Genomic DNA, 15,953 nt, shown 5'->3' on the forward strand with positions numbered 1-15,953 from the left:
CCGCGCCGCCGCCGCTGCCCGAGTTATTTTTCAGTTTCTACAGATGTGCTCTTTTGAATGGTTTCAATAAAATTTTATAGCCATCATTTGAAAAATAGCAGGATTATCGTGATTTGTGCTGTCTAGCAGAAAATAATTCTGTGCGGCGGGGAGGTAGCCGGGGTTAGCTCTCCCCGTACCTCCTCCAGGAGCTCCCACGGGCGGGCTTCTTTTTAGGAGCGATTTTAACGTGCCAAGGGAAACTAGTATTTGAAAATTTATGCTATTTTTCCTCAAAGAAAATTGGCTCGTGATAGTTTTGCGCGATCCCGTATCTCCGGTTTTCCGGGCGCCCCGAGTGACCCCTCAGCCGTTGCTGTGCCGCAGATAATTCAGGTCGCCTACCCGTTCCGGGCACCGTGTCCTGGTGCRGCAGACAGGTATCCGTCAGGTGCTGCGTGTTCCTTAGCAGAGAGGAGACGTTTCGGATTTCTAAAAGCCTGGTGCTGGAGAGTTTCCAAAGATCAACGTGAAGGAACAAATACCGAAACGCACAAGCGTTTTGTGAGCGGGTAGAAATAACCGTTGCCGATACACTAGTGCAACCCCGCAGCGTTTCCGAGCACGGCTTTGGAGGCGCGCAGGCATCGAATGCTGTAGGCAGGTGTTATACGCGTCTGTCTTTGTAAAATACATGACGCGTATACGAGCGAGCGCCTTTCTTCATTTTGTGCGCTTACCGCATCACCTTGTCTCTCAAGGACAGCACGTTGCTAAAACGCAGGCAGAGATTTATTGGAGGGACTAGAAGGACTCTGCTCCTCCTGCTCCTCTCCCCATCAGCTCACATCTCCTGCTCCTCTGCAAGTTTGGCGTCTCCTGTGCTCTCTAGCTCTTGCACAGCTCTTGTAACTTTTTCAGCTCTAAGATGGATTAAAAAAAAAAAAAAAAGGGAAAAAAAAGCAGTGCTTTGCAGGAGCCAGGGGAACATCATCTCCCTTATTTGCTGCCCTCTCTGTCATAGGGGGGCTTGACGTGGGGACCATGGTAGCCCTTGCTGCGCTGCCTGCTGCATGAGAGATGCAGCCACCTACATTGCTTACCCCAGGCTGGAGACGCACCATCTCAGTCACCAGATCCGGTGGGCTGTTTCCTATCTCCCCCCCTCCCTTTCTGAACTACCCCAGCAAACAGTCTGGGCCAGCATGGCTCTACCACCGTGAATTTCGAAGGAAACGTGGCTTCTGCAAGCTCTGGATTGTTGCCACAGCACTTTGCACAACCCAGCTGTGTCCCAACAGTGCAAAGTCCTAATTCTGTGTTGTTTGGAATTCCAGTTGCTTGTGGCACTTTTGAGAAAGGGGCTTGGGCTGGAAATTTTATCCTTTGCTTGCTTTCAAGCTATCTGAATGGAGCAATAACTAACTGAAACCCATTCCGTAAATACCATGGTGAAAATGAGATACTGAGCATGTATGCTGAGTTGTTATCCAAATAGAAATTAAAATTCTCATAGGGCTGTGGAATCATAGTTAATAACTAATAATATAATCAGTGTTAGAGATATGTTAACCCAGTCTTGTAATAGATGGACGCTCCTCTTCAAAGCTCATTTTCAGGCTGGCTATAAACATCGTGGTCAGTTTATTTCATTAACTCTCTTGTTTTGTAGTGAATAACAGACTTTGGTAAAATTATCTGTGCTCAGTATGTGCCTCTGGTATCATCCAATCATGTAAATTCAGGGACACTGTTTTTAATCAAACARTATAATTGATGTGAATCTTGCAGTAAACGTTGCCCCTGGGAAGACAGGAGCACCATTTGTGTACCTCAAATGCAGTCAGAAATACTTCTGTTCAACGCTTGCATGTTCCACCTCACATATGGTTGGATTTCTTCTTTCCAGGTCTCACCTTAGGAACCAAAATGGGAATCAGAAGACCCGAGTTCTGACAAGTAGTTTCTTTCCTCAGTCTACCACCATCTATCTTGTTCAGCACTTTCCTCAGCCAGGAGCAGTTGTGCTGCACTTAATCTCTCCAATGCAAGATCTTCAGCTCAATTTTCATTGTAATCTATATRCAGCTTTTCATACATATCTCATATATTCTAAAACGTTGCAGTTTTTCCATTGCATTGAGTTTGTGTGGATTTTTCATGTTGTCCTGTATCAAAAATGTCCCATTAGATTATCCCCAGAAACATAGTTCTGCTCCTCATTTATTAGAAGACCACTTGCTAATTGCTGTTGTTCCTTGTACACTTGCAAAAGGCAAAATTTTACTGTACAATACTCTCCTGGCTTAAAAAAAACTTAGAGCATACATTTTTCAGATTGCCATTTCACTAACAAATGTGCTTTTCTTGTTCTTTCTTTTTTCTTATCTGGTAAGGGGTTTGTAAGCAAGCTGGATGAATTTATTCACTGGTTAAATGAAGCCATGGAAACAACAGAGAATTGGACTCCTCCTAAAGCAGAGACAGACAGCCTTAAACTGTACCTGGAGACACACTTGGTAGGACAAGATTATATTATGATTACTATCAGTAATTGAAGTGTTCTGCTGTGCTTTTTATTTGATTATCATTTTTTAATTACTAGTGTGCATCTATATTTTAATAGAAGATTTGCAGCATTGCGGTTTTAATGAAAATACTAACAAATTATTTACTGTATTTGAAGTATGTAGCGATAACTTTTTTAAAAAATGAAATTAAAATCTGAAATTACATTGTAATTCAGAAATTATCTGTGAAAATGAAAGAAAATGGTGATAAAGGAGAAAGAATGATGGTCATTCTGCTGACCATTCTGGGATTTTTTCTGCACTTGTAATATTTAAAAAGCTCTTATTAGCAATGAATTCTTTTTCTCTCTGCCACAGTTTTAGCCATAACACTGAGTCATTTAAATAAAGTATTTGAAATAATTATTTCAATCATTTCATCCAATACACATTTCTGTCATGTAATTAATACAACTGTCACTAGCCTTGTTCTTGTGCAAAAAGCCAAAACATTGGGTGGAAGTAGAAAATACTTGGCTGAATAATCTTCTGAATATATTACAGGCTAGAATTATATATTGAAAAACATTTGATAAACCTCCTGAGACTTTAAGTGAATTCTTCCAAGAGCAATTTCTGGTTATAAGGAGGTGAAACATAAGGTACGACTTAAACCAAAGATTCAGTCCTCAAAACCAAAATTTTATGCCATAGGTAAAGAGCAGAGATCAACGCGTGCAGTGCAGTGGGGAGATATCTTAATAGGCAAGCTATATTATCTGGCAGAAGGAGGAGGGGATTAAAAAGCTAAGAAATTCCTTCTCCCCTTGCCCAGATCTTAGGTTCTCGACAGTATAAGCTGGAAGAAAACCTGGTGATCAGCGTTACTGTGAGCCACTGAGCCATGCGCAGCAGCTGGATACGGCAAAGCCTTGGCTGAGCCCCGTCAGCCCCCAAAGCTCAGTCTCGTTTCCAGGCCCTGATACACAGATAGTGAAAAATGATTTGATGAAAACAAAAATCATCCCAATCCCTACCGTAATACTGAAGTGACCATTATTAAATTAATCATTTAAATATACATTAACCATGTATGAAATTAAAGGATGCAGAGTGCTTTGCGAGATTGGCCCGCGGAAAAGCCATTGGTCATTTCGATTCGTTGTCCTCTTACTCTGCGACATGAAACTTTTGGAGAGATGAGTTTTTATGAGTAGCTGTGATTTTTTTCAATCTTGACCGAGTAAAAAAAAGCAAATATATACCTGTGCCATCCCAGGAACAAGGCAACATCTGGGCTGGTGAGTCTCAGCCACAGTCAGATCCGTTTTCCCTGTCCTCCGCAGGGAAAAGCATTAACTTTTGCAGGCAAACTACCCCCAACTTTGCCTTGTGGCTCTACAGGAGTTGAGGCTAAAGCCATCTGTCAGAGTGGAAAGGGGAGTAGTAGCCCAGAAGCAATTCGGTGCTAGAGGTAGTCTGAATAAATGAACATGTGGACACCTGCACAACTTCTCTTTCCCTTTTAAGTACTGAGGCTCCCAGCTGCACGCTGTATTTCTCCTGATAATTATTTTCATTTTTGGTAAGAAAATTTTTCTATTCTTCTGATTATGGGAACATACCTGAGATGTTGCATGTTTCAGGATGACTATTTTATGAGGCAAGGTGGGTATTCTATTTCCACTTTCCTCCTGTGAAGAGGTAAAATGGCCAAAGCACACTGCAGTTTCAGTTTGATGATAATGTGATTATTTTTATCGGCTATATGGTCAGTAAACAATCATTGCACAACATGGAAAAAAGAAGTACAGTTGTGACTCTACTGCCTCATTTCTTCTTGGTTTTCAGAAAACATATGCTCTGTTCCTTTCTACACAGCAGAATTGAATTATTAAAATACAGAGCATTTTTATAATGGGAAGATAGAGTTATTTGTATTAATTAGATTGTCAACTTTTCACTGGTATTTGTCTGACAGAAATTCTAATCTGTGTTTAAACAGAAATCTATGAACTTCAATTCACATTAAGCTCAATGTTAAAATTTCCCTTGATTGAGCGTTCTGAGTCAATGCTGATCAAGGGCTTTGTGAAGGTGCTTATACTGCTTGTTTTCTTCTTTTGCAAGTCAGACTTTACATGCTATCAGACTCTCTTGAGATCCGTTGAAGTAAATGGTTGTTTAGTACTTTATAAGGTTAAGTTCCAGATTTATGGGTTCATACTACAGACACCAGTTGCAAACTAACCTGCAAAATAAAGAAGAAAAATGTGTTGGTTCTTCTCTATAAACAGCATCTGCTTTAGCTAACTTCATAACTGTGATTCCTCACTGGTATATGTTTTCTGTTCATAGAAGGAGTGAAGACTCAGTGTAGATTAGTATTTTTATTTTTATTAGTAGAGACAAGGCCTTAGCCTTTGGCACAAATTATTTTTCACCACCTGTGATATTGTTTTGTTGGAAAGATGCTTGTTGCAATAACAAAATTAGTGCCGTAAAGAGAGAGTATTTTGCATTCATGAATTAAATCTCTGCTGTAACAATCTCCGAGGAGAAAATAAGCAAGCAGARAAACAGAAAGGATGTACTTACTCCCTTTTGTGTTATTAACTGAGAAAAGCCTTGTGGAAGAGATAACGACAACTTTATGAACATCCCCCAAATTTTCCAATATTTAAAATCCTTGACTATCATTATAGGGGCATTTTACAAATGTAAAATAAAAGATTGAATCCTAAAATCTGTTCTTTYAAAAATAGATGCTCAGCCTTATTTTTCCAGAATGCAGATAGCAAAAAACATTTTACCGTGGAGGTGGTGAAGCGTGGGACCGGGGCTAGAGAGGTCGTAGTATTTCCATCTTTGGAGCTATTCGCAATCCTGCTGGACGATGTCCCGAGCAGCCTGTTCTGGCTCACTGTGCACTGAGCGAGCGGTTGGACTAGGCCACCTCCAGCCGTCTCCTCCAGCCTCAGCCGTTCTGTGATTCTGAGCTTGGTGAGAAATGGTGTTGTACAGGCACTGTGGACACACAGTGGACAGCACATTTATTTAAAAAACAAGCAAGCTTAAATTTATTAGCATCTTCGCATGGAGTAGTAATGCTTGCGTGGGGAGTCGGTAGTAGTAATTCTAAGACAAATTTACATTTCATTCTTACATCGCAGCTACAGCACGAATTCCAGAGATTTTGCCACAGTGGGTAACCGTACAATTTGATAAAGAATATAAAATTTTCCACAGGCAGGTACCTAGTCTACACCTAGGGTAAGATGTGCCAAAASAAATAGTCTTCAGCCTGGAGGGCAGTTTTCACTGCAAATTTTAAAACCTAGCCCCCTGATTTTTTGCAGAACTGAAACGTGCTTCATTTTAGACACGCTAAAGCTTGATGCTTCCAATGAAAATAGGTTTTCAGAGGACCTTGGTAGCTGCTAACAGTGGACAAAATTATTCTTTAATTTTACTGGTCTTCAGTGCTGTGTAACCCCAGTGCAACGGATTTGGGAGCTGTGGGATTCCCGTTCTGGTGGTCTGTGTGGGAGGGCTGACACGGGGCTGCCAGCTCTGGGACTTCTGGCACCCCTGCAGCCAGCCAGACAAGCTGGCAGGTGTTGACAGCACTAAAATATTTCAACAAAATATTGGTATTGTTTAGCAAAAACCTGCTTTGTCAGGATGTCTTCAATCAGTCCTGCCAGTGATAAAAGTGAGGCCGGTGATGAGATGGATGCAGAGTTTGGCGCAGATCCCCTCCTRATGAAAAGATACCTTCACTGATCTTACCAGGAAGGAGCTTCTGAAGAACGAKTTCTGATTTGCTTTACCTGTTGTAGCTCTTTCTCTGTTACGCTGATTTCTGCCCATCGGCACCCTAATCAGGATCAGCTATTAGCAGACTCTAAGCATGGTCTTGGTGGTATGCAAATCAGTTTTAATCAAAAACAGCATCGTGAAGCCAGCTTAGGAACTGAAAGCATCTGTTAGATAAGACTGCTGAAACAAAATAGACTTTCTTACCAGTTCAGCAAATAAGAATCCACCCTGTTGCTCTTCGCTATTTTAGTTTACTGAAATGGACATTTTATTCATCTTTACTCCTCATTATTTTAGCAGAGGAAAGAGAAAGCAACTGCAGAAATGGGAAGATCCGCTATTGGGAAAACTTTAGATAAATGGCATTGTAAAGCAGTTATATTCATTGAGGCCTCAGACTTTTAATTCCGTTGTTTTAACTTTTCTTTTTGCTGTTAGAACAGAAYTGTGTTTGCTTGTTATGCTTCCTAATTATGCAGCTTCCTCTGGAGCGCTGTTAGGTCCTTTGGCTAAAACCATTTGTGTGTTTAGCGTCATACTTAGAGCTAGGTAATATGATATTTTTTTTAAGGGAAACCTAAAATGAAAAATCTCCTCTTTTAAACTTACTTGTTACAACTTCTTAAATCCTTCCTACATCATTAGTAGGCGTTGGTGAATAGTATTTGCAGTGGAGTTAAAAATGAATTAAAATAAGGCCACCTTAGAAATTTAGAAYCAGTAGTCAGGCATTTTCATTTTAACATATAAGAGACACCTGAAAATTTCTATAAGATTAAAATTCTGAAATTTTGATTACAGGGAATATCGGGAGGATTTGGCTTTTTCTTTTTTGAGAAATGGTAGATTTTTCTTTTTTTTTTCTTTTTTTTTTTCTTTTTCAAAAATAGAGGGATGGTCACATTTCCATGATGTACTTTTTCTTTGAAACGGGCTGCTGCTTCTTGCTGTTCTGAAGAAAACTGGGGCCGTAACTTGCCTGTGTTTAAGTCTGCAATCTGGAGGAGGGCAAATGTTTCAATTCTTGTTACAACTGCGGACATAGGCTATCCTTAAAAAAGATGGCAACAAGAAAGTATCCCTTGTATGTCAAAACAAACTGCATAAGATGATCCAGCCTTTACTTTTCTTCMGAGCAGGAGATTTAGATGTGCTCTCTTTTCATTATAAAACCCAATTGTTCTTCAGATACAGGAGTTTGGGAGCGTCATTATCTAAAGAGAAACGGAGGAAGGATTTTCCTGTGTTCAGAATAAATATTTCTGGGCACTTCATGGCTCAGCACTTTCTTAGCTGTGAACAGCAAATGCTTTCATACAGAAAATAAGTTGTATTTTCACCTTTAAGAGAAATTGTATTGGCACAGTAATGATGGTGCTGTGATTTCTCGTGATAATTGGTCATCGGTTTGTAACTAGTCTTGCTATGTCTGAAAAAAAAAATCTCATCTCTCATGTCAGTTTAGGGAAGAATTAAATACAATGTATTTTTTTTTCTTTGAAAATAAGCTTAAATACATATGTCTTGGGCTAATCTACTAACTGTTTTTGTGGTAGTGGTCATAACAGTGACTTTCCTAAAGGTGTTAGAGCCTCTGAAATAGCTAAGTTATTTACTACGCTTTTGCCGTATGGTTGTTTTCAATCTCTGTGGCAGCCAAGTTAAATTTTTTCCTCTAAATATACAGTGTATCTGCAGGATGCTRCTGCTCAGGAGTCCGGGCACCACAAGTGGACTCATCTCTTGCCTCTCTAGGGGCTTTGCTTTAAATCTGTGTAGCCTGTTGTTTGACTTTCTGAATTTTATGCTATTATCTTGAAAGATCATTTTATATATGCATGGGTTCTTATATGGATGTCATTTTATATCGGAAGCAGTCTACAGAATAGATTAATCAGAAGTGTAAGCTACAAATGCAGATTTCAAATAGCACAAGCAAATAGCAGGATTTAGTAGGGAGTAAGAAATCAACATTAAACAAAAGGAATGCATGTATACTTTTGGCCGTGACTATTCTGTAGCTTACAAAACCTGTAAACTAAATAACCTCTACGTAAGTTTTTCCATTTCTTGAGTTAAAGTGGCTGAGAACATCAAAAAGGGATATTGCTGTCATTTAACGCATTAGGCTGTACCTGTATTATAGGCTGGAGCCAGAGCGTGTACGGTTGCTGGCRGTGGGAAAAGTGCAGGTTGCTAAACTGCTAGGACTGTCTTTTGAACTTCACATTCTTGTAATCCTCTTGTGATGACTAAATAAGAGAAAAATATATGCTGAGAAAATCCAGGTATCTATCCTATCATTAACAGTACTGTTTGTTGTGTTGGCCAAAACAGACATGCTGCCCTTGAAAGATTTTAAAGGATCATAAATTGTTTCCCAGACGTTCACGCACCGTGGAGGAATAGGCACCAGTAGCACCTGCCTTTTGTGTGTGTTTAAGGGGGAGGAAGCAGTCACGCTTCTCCCGCCAGCACCACCGAAAGAGGAGATTTGTTAGGCTGGAGATCTATTATTAATATGTGTATCCTTTACAAAGGAGGCTACAAGCTATTGCTACAAAATCTCTCTGAGAGGGTTTATTTTTTGTAAGCCTGTAGCATCAGCAATGCTTCCTCAATAGTTTTCCCGCAGACTGAAGAGCCTCAATACTGTTAAGAGTATCACCTTTTTCTAAACCTGCTTTCCAGATGTGTGGAATTTCATTTCCCCAGGCATCCTTTCCTTTTCTTTGCTATCACCCCAAATTTACGTAGCCATGCGTAGGAAGGGGATAGGATCCGAYAGCAAAAGTTAACACTGTTGGACTTATATATATTAGTTGTTCTTGTAATTTGCCCATGCAGAGCACCCAAAGTGCCTTATTCACAGGAGAGGTTTTGTTTCATGAAACGAAAATGTTGGTGTTCYTGTTTGTTTATATCTGAATTGTGTATTTGTGGACCAGAGGATGTGCTCCACAGTAGACAATCCCAACTTTCTTCATTCTAAAAGCTTGGATGCTCCAAGTGTAGGATGCAAGAGCAAATCTTGTAAGATGGCCTGGCGCTGAGCAGTTCTTCCTGCTGCTGTAGGAAAGCAACTGCTGAAGCTGACAGCCTGGCCCAGATGTGCAGCTGCAGCTGTCACTGGGCGCGTTGTGGGTGAAGCTGGGCAAGGCAGGTAACTTCRTTTGGCAGTGTGACCACCACCACCTCCAACTCGCCACCCAAAACTGTAAAACTATCCCCAACAGGCTACACTCTAATTTGAGCACTATAAAAATTCCAGAGATTCCACTGGGTSTGTGGTGTCCCTGGACTGCAACAGAAATTGTTTGCGTTCAGGGGGATTCAATGATAATACAGTGAAATCAAACTGTTATAAAATGTTTTGGATTAACCTGATAAGCAAAATTTCAATAAAAAAATATTTTAGTAAAGATTATTCTGAATTAGAAGCTTTATAGCAATTGTAGAAAATCGCTCTTGGAGTGGGAACTTGGTAATACTCTATAATTTATCAGTGTAGCAACACTGGACACAACTTTAAAAAACTTGTTTAGAAAATAATAATTATATATTATACATTGCTTATGTAAAAACTTTTAATTGTAATTTATGTTTCTATTAAGAAGTGTGCTGTTGCTTGAAATTTTAGTATACTAGTATGATCAACATAGATACAGTCGAAAATTTGTTTTTGAATGTGAAATGAAATTTACTTTAAAAGAAATTCGGAGATTGGAAATCATTAGAATAATATAAGGCTAGGATCTCAAATGACAAACAAGCACATTTTAAAAAACACTTAAAGTATATTTGCTTCCACTTGCCTTCCAAGAGCCATGGTCAGTTCCCATGGGTTCTGTACTGTGTCTCTCAGATGCATAATATCATTCACACCTTAAGTACTAGAAATAAAACAATTGCTGTCTGTCTTTGTTTTGGTATTCACAATGCCAAAGCTTTCCTTAGAAATATAAAAACTTCAGGGTGTGAATGGAGGTCTTGGTTGGTAATTTTTTCTCTTCTCTTCTCTTAGTAATTTTATTTTGATTTCTAATTCTACAGATGTATTGTGATAGTCGTTTTGGATCTCTGATTTATTTTCCTAAGGAGTTATTTTAATTCTCCTTTAAATTGCATAAAACTATTTCTGCAGACATATAGAAGGAAGATTACATCTACCTTAGCTTCTTCTGAAGTTTTACTATAACTAAAATTTTAAAAGAATTATTCTAATATAATGTTATTTCATGCCAATCTGTGCTTTTTTGGTCTTTAAGTTAGTAAATTTATATTTAAGTAGTATCTCTGGGGGTCTTTTCCTACCTAACCGAGTCCATATTACCAAGGCTGCTATGCCCCATGAATTTATTTTTTGGTTGGAAAACTCTTTTCTGTTGACTGGCTTTTTTTGCGTTTAGTAGGCATGCTTTGGTGAAATAGCTTTTTGGGGTCGTAGGTGTCCATGTGGCACAWGGCACACCTAGAAAAACATAGTGCCAGCAGGCAAGTCTTCACTTGTGCCATCTCACCTTTCTTAGCAGAACTGAAGGCCGGATTYCACCTGTAAGATGCAATTTGTGTAGAATCTCACTTAAAATATAACAAAGGATAATGAGTCCCAACAGAGGCAGGCTAATCCCTAGTGGAAGCAACGTGTGTATAAATCCTGATGTCTTTTCCCCATGGGAATAAAGGGGAGCGGGGGAGGAATTAGGTAKGCACCTCAGCTGCAGATGGGACAAGGGTTCTGCCAACGGTTGGCATCGAAGGAGGACAACGTGCAACAGGGGCAGGCAGAGCGCAGACAGACTTCACAGTCTGGGACAATATCCGCGCTAACTCCTGAAGGTGCCGGAAGGAAAAAGGAGTCCCAACACTGTTCCTTTTCCAGAGTGTTTCCTGAGTATCTCAAGAAGACGAGAAATGACCAAGGACAGSTGGTCGCGGTGGATGGGGTGTGGGCTGGCCACGCTTACGGCTGCCTCATTGCACGAGCCGTGCTGTCCGTGTGCCTCCCTGCCGAGGGGCTCCTGCCCCCTCTTGACTCTTGATAATAAATACACTGAGGCTCAATTTAGGAAGCCCCGAGCTAACATTTTTTGTTAACAGTGTAARGCAATGTAAAATGCAGAGTCAATAGGAAAAAAAAAATGTAATAAAACACAAGAGAGTTTTTTTGCATAAGCTAACAAGGTGAAATATCCGCAAACAGAAGCACTATGATGTCTAAACAAAGTGTGCAAAACACAYCCTCTGGAGAGCTGGGAGGGAGGCAACTATCCTTTTTCTCCACTCCTGAAATTACGCATTCAAAACTTGGCTAAATTGCTTAAGAGCTAACCAAGTGGAGAGATGAGAAACAGAAATTGGGGGTCAGAGAGTGTTTAACACRTGAGGAAAATTGTTCTGCCCAAAGTTAAGTAACAAAGGAGAAAAACACTTCTTACCCAGTCTCCAGAATGACAGGAGCGAGGACAGAGAGGAAATGGGTGGGATGGTTTTTGCGGGAGCGCTAGGGATGGAGCCGCCCGGGCAGCYCACGCTCTGCGGCCCGTGGAAGACCCAGGCTGGTGCTCGTCAGCCCGCCGCGCTGCGGTCTTTAACCGGGGGTTTTGTCCAGTCTATTCGAAAGCCTTGGACTCCAGGGATCAGGGCTTTCACTGTTTTGCTTAGATTATTCCACAGTCTAAGAGATTTCACTGTCGGGGGAAATTTCCCGGATAGTGATCTTAAATTTTCTCTCTTTTTTTTTAATTTAATTCCTTTAGTCCCATCTATTATATCCTCTTATACTGTACTCTGTTAATAAGCTGTCTTTCTCCTTGGAGTTCAGATCCTTGAAACGCTGGTAGACAGTAATGTCCCTTCTTCCTCTTAATCATCATTTAATCAATCTTTTTTTTTTCTTTGTTCTTATAAATCTTCCATCTGCTCGTTCTGTCATTTAACATACTGTGTTTGCTTTTCACTAAGCTCCCACCAGTTTATCTCTTTGTAAACGTACTTAGTACTTCCAGGCAAAAAATACACCCTGGTCAAGTGAAAGATGGAGAGTATTTATCAGTGACCAGAACATAAAAATCATTCCAGGGATCGTTATAATTATCTCATTACCAAACATTTTAAACACAGATTGTTCACTTAATATCATGTTTAAAAGAATGCTAAACATAGTGACACCAAGAAATTAATAGTTTGAGCATTCAGACCATYTTACCYCTGATCTACAGTGGCACAATGCCAGCATGAGATGATGATGAAGGGATTTCAGTACTGAGGTTCCTAGATTAGATATCAACTTTAGAAACATCTTTAGATTATAATCTGGCATTATTACATGACTGAATCAACATACACAGTGATATTGCTATTTCCCCCTTTTTTTCTGCCCACAGATAGCAAGACAAGAAATGATCCCCAGAGAAACCCAATAATTTACCTTAAAACTCTTCTCACTGTTTCAGTGGGTGGAAAATCAAAGCTTCTTTTCATTAACTAGTCAATCTTTTTAAGTGTCTACCAACTGCTATYGATTGGGGAAGGAAATACTGTGTGGTTCCTCTAAGTGATGGCCTTACTGTGCTAGGCATTAGAAATATCCTTAGGAATTGGTGATAATAGGCGCCTTGGCCATCATTGCTATCAACACTATATGCCCTTAATCTCATGGAAAGAAGAAAAAGACCCTTAGTGGGTGCTACGGCTTCAGAGGAGGGTTCACCATGCTTTCCTTAAACAGCCAAAGTAGAACCCTGCTCTTAGGGTAAAAATCAACCTTGGCWGTGAGGCTGCATAAGGCATTGGAGATGTATTCAGGTAGCTTCATAGTCACATCAGACAGAACAGCTCGGGTTTGCTTCACAGCTTACAGCCCAAATATGAGCAGAAGTCCTGTAATAATACTGAAATCTCTTAAGAGCCTGGAGAAATGTGTAGTGCAGGAATCATTTTTCCAATAAGCAGTGCCAAATTATCTGCAAACGTCTCTTACAAAGATTATGCACCCACATACATTAGTTCGTTCTCCAAAATCAGTGTCAGTGTGACAGTTTGCRCTGCGTGACCATTGCCACAGTGTCTAACTATTTTATAATTAAAAAGGCTACATTCTTAGCCAAAATATACATTAAACTTTACTTAAATCTATATTTTAGTACTATTGTGATTTTATCCAAAAGTGCAAGTGGCTATTAGGAAATTTTAAATTAGGTTTTCCATTTCAAATTCTAAATATCATAGGTCACGCAGATAATTTTAATTGCCATATCATTACTCTAAAAATATTTGCCTTAGAAACAGTGATACTTTTCTCAGAAATATTTAAGTACATCAAAAATTAAATCAGGAAAATGAGACCTTAAGAGTATCCCAGAAAGTCACGCATGCTAATAGTATGACTGGCTGGGAAAAYTAAAAGTTGAAATGCTTTTTTTAGTACAGTACCTGGCAATAGGTGTAAACTGCTGTGTCATTTCAACTAGTCTGTATCTGTATAGATGTTGTAGATTTATGTGATTCCTAGTTGTTTATTTGTCTTTCAGAGATACATARTACACTGGAAATATTTGTTTAGACACCTCTTGAATTAAAAAAAAAAAAAGTCTTATATAAAAGTCTGTATACCTACAGAAACAAGAATATTTAATTGTTGACTGTCCTTGCTGAAGATATGAATAAATCAAGACCTAGGTTTTGTTTTTACAAAATTATGAGGATTTACTAAGAACAGAGGGTTGTAAGAGAGAGAGACTTCATTTCAGAGAGTAACATGTACATACTTTAAAATACCTGTACAATACAGGTCTTCTAAATGTAACCGTCTACAGCTATAAAATCCTCAGGGGAACTTATACCAAGTAATTTTTTCTTTTGCCCATTGTACAGATGACTAAGCTGTGAGGCAGAAGTTTGGATATGCTGGGAAATTTTTCTTTATTTTTTCCCTTCTTTTTTTTGAAAACATTGACATTTCGTATACCATCAGTGGAACAGGAAACAAGTTGCAGCGTGTTCAGAGCCCGATATAGATAAGTAGGTGCTGCTATTTCTCCTGTGGAGATTCTTGGAGYAGTGTGGTCTAATGGATTCATTAGCTTCCTAAAAGTCAGGAGAGACGAGAGGAGAGGTGGCTTCGCCCGGAGAAGGCTGCCCTCCCTTTACCCAGCCTGGCCCAGGAGTCGGTGCCCCCAGGGCTTAGCACTTACCCGCTTTTGGAGCCCGTCTCCCAGGTTCTCGCCTCCAGGGCTCCATAGCCTTAATCAAACTGCCTGATCCCTGCCTCTCTTTTCCCTTCTTGCTAAACGAGAACAGTTGTTATTTGTTTACACGTGCATGATGATTGGGAAAAAGTAGAGGCAGATTGTATTGTATAGACTGTAGCGCGAGGATGACATTAATGTGTTGTTTAAAACCTGCTGTCAGGCCAATGCACATACATTTTCTGTAATATATATGTGCTCACGTGTGATATTTAGCCCACTCCATAGCTGCAAATGTGTCTGGAAAAATGGCTTTGATTGACTTCCTTCCTCTTCTCCTTCCCTCTCTTCAGATGCAAATGCTCCATCCCTGACTCCATCAGGGAAGCAGAGCTTCTGGGTCACACGCTTTTAAAGTTACGATTTTCCAAATGCCAGAAGTAAGCGGTAGGCAGTGGGGAATGTCCAAGGTGACGGAGCATCTCTGTGCTTGGAGGTCCTCCTCCGTTCCAAATGTGTGCTCTAATTTTGTCCTTATCCATGCAAATTTGCATCTCTACATTGCACACRCGTGTAATACTTTTTGTGTATTTTCAACTGTATCTGCCTTTTTCATATGTCTCATTTTCAGTCACACAGATAYGAGGAACCGTGGGCCTTGTATTGCACTTTCCAGTGTTCTCTGTCCAGTTATTCCTTGTTCTTAGGAAAWTATCACCTATTTGAAAATTATATATATAGCCCTAATACCCAAACTGGTACTTCATTACACATCTGACAATTTCCTTCGCTTCTRTTTGTATTTATACTTGCATGGATGGTTCCTTCCTTTTGCTACCCTTGTGTTGATATGAATGTATTTGTGCTAAATTTCATGCATGTTCACAGCATTTGTGCCATGCATAAYTTAACCATAAAATCAGAATTTTGCCCAAGTAGAATATTGCTAGTCAAAACCCCAAAGTTTGGCCCCATCTTTATTCATCATATTTTGCTTCTTCAGTTGACATTATTACTGGTTAATAGGTGCACCTGAAAATCAGGCTGTATTGTAGTATGTGGTGCATTATGTTAAATGAATCTTTTCTAGGATAGCAAGTCTCTCTTTTTTTCCCCCTCCTAATGAAAAAGAATACCTCATCTTTTCCAATTTTCCTATCAAATACATCCAGATCATCTTRAGACAGTGCCACATCCAGCTGCATCTATACTCGACTTCAATTACATGAAATTACACAACCTACTCCCAGGTCCTTCAGGTTGTCTTTCGCTGCGCGAGGCACACGCGTGGTGCGTTTCCTGTGAAGTGCATGATTACAAACTATTCAGCACAAGCCTGTTTTAAGTAAACAGTAAATTAAATATTGTCAGTGCTTGTTCAGACGTGCTCTTATGAAGGAAAAGGAACTTCTGGAATTGGGTCCATAGAGCTCTAGATTTAAGAAAGGGCCTG

The 15,953-nt window shown here is 39.8% G+C and overlaps 1 protein-coding gene across 1 annotated transcript in view; it reads left to right on the forward strand.

Moving 5' to 3' along the window:
• AKAP6 (A-kinase anchoring protein 6) overlaps positions 1 to 15,953 on the forward strand; it is a 211,803-nt gene that overhangs the window by 57,990 nt on the left and 137,860 nt on the right. The window contains exon 4 of the mRNA XM_085301681.1: positions 2,376 to 2,498. Within this exon, the coding sequence (XP_085157807.1) occupies positions 2,376 to 2,498 (123 nt within the window). The remainder of the gene's footprint in view (positions 1 to 2,375; positions 2,499 to 15,953) is intronic.

The sequence above is a fragment of the Rhea americana genome, unplaced genomic scaffold, assembly GCF_003343005.1.
Source record: "Rhea americana isolate MKP2758 unplaced genomic scaffold, rheAme1 scaffold_18, whole genome shotgun sequence".
Taxonomy (NCBI): Eukaryota; Metazoa; Chordata; class Aves; order Rheiformes; family Rheidae; genus Rhea; species Rhea americana.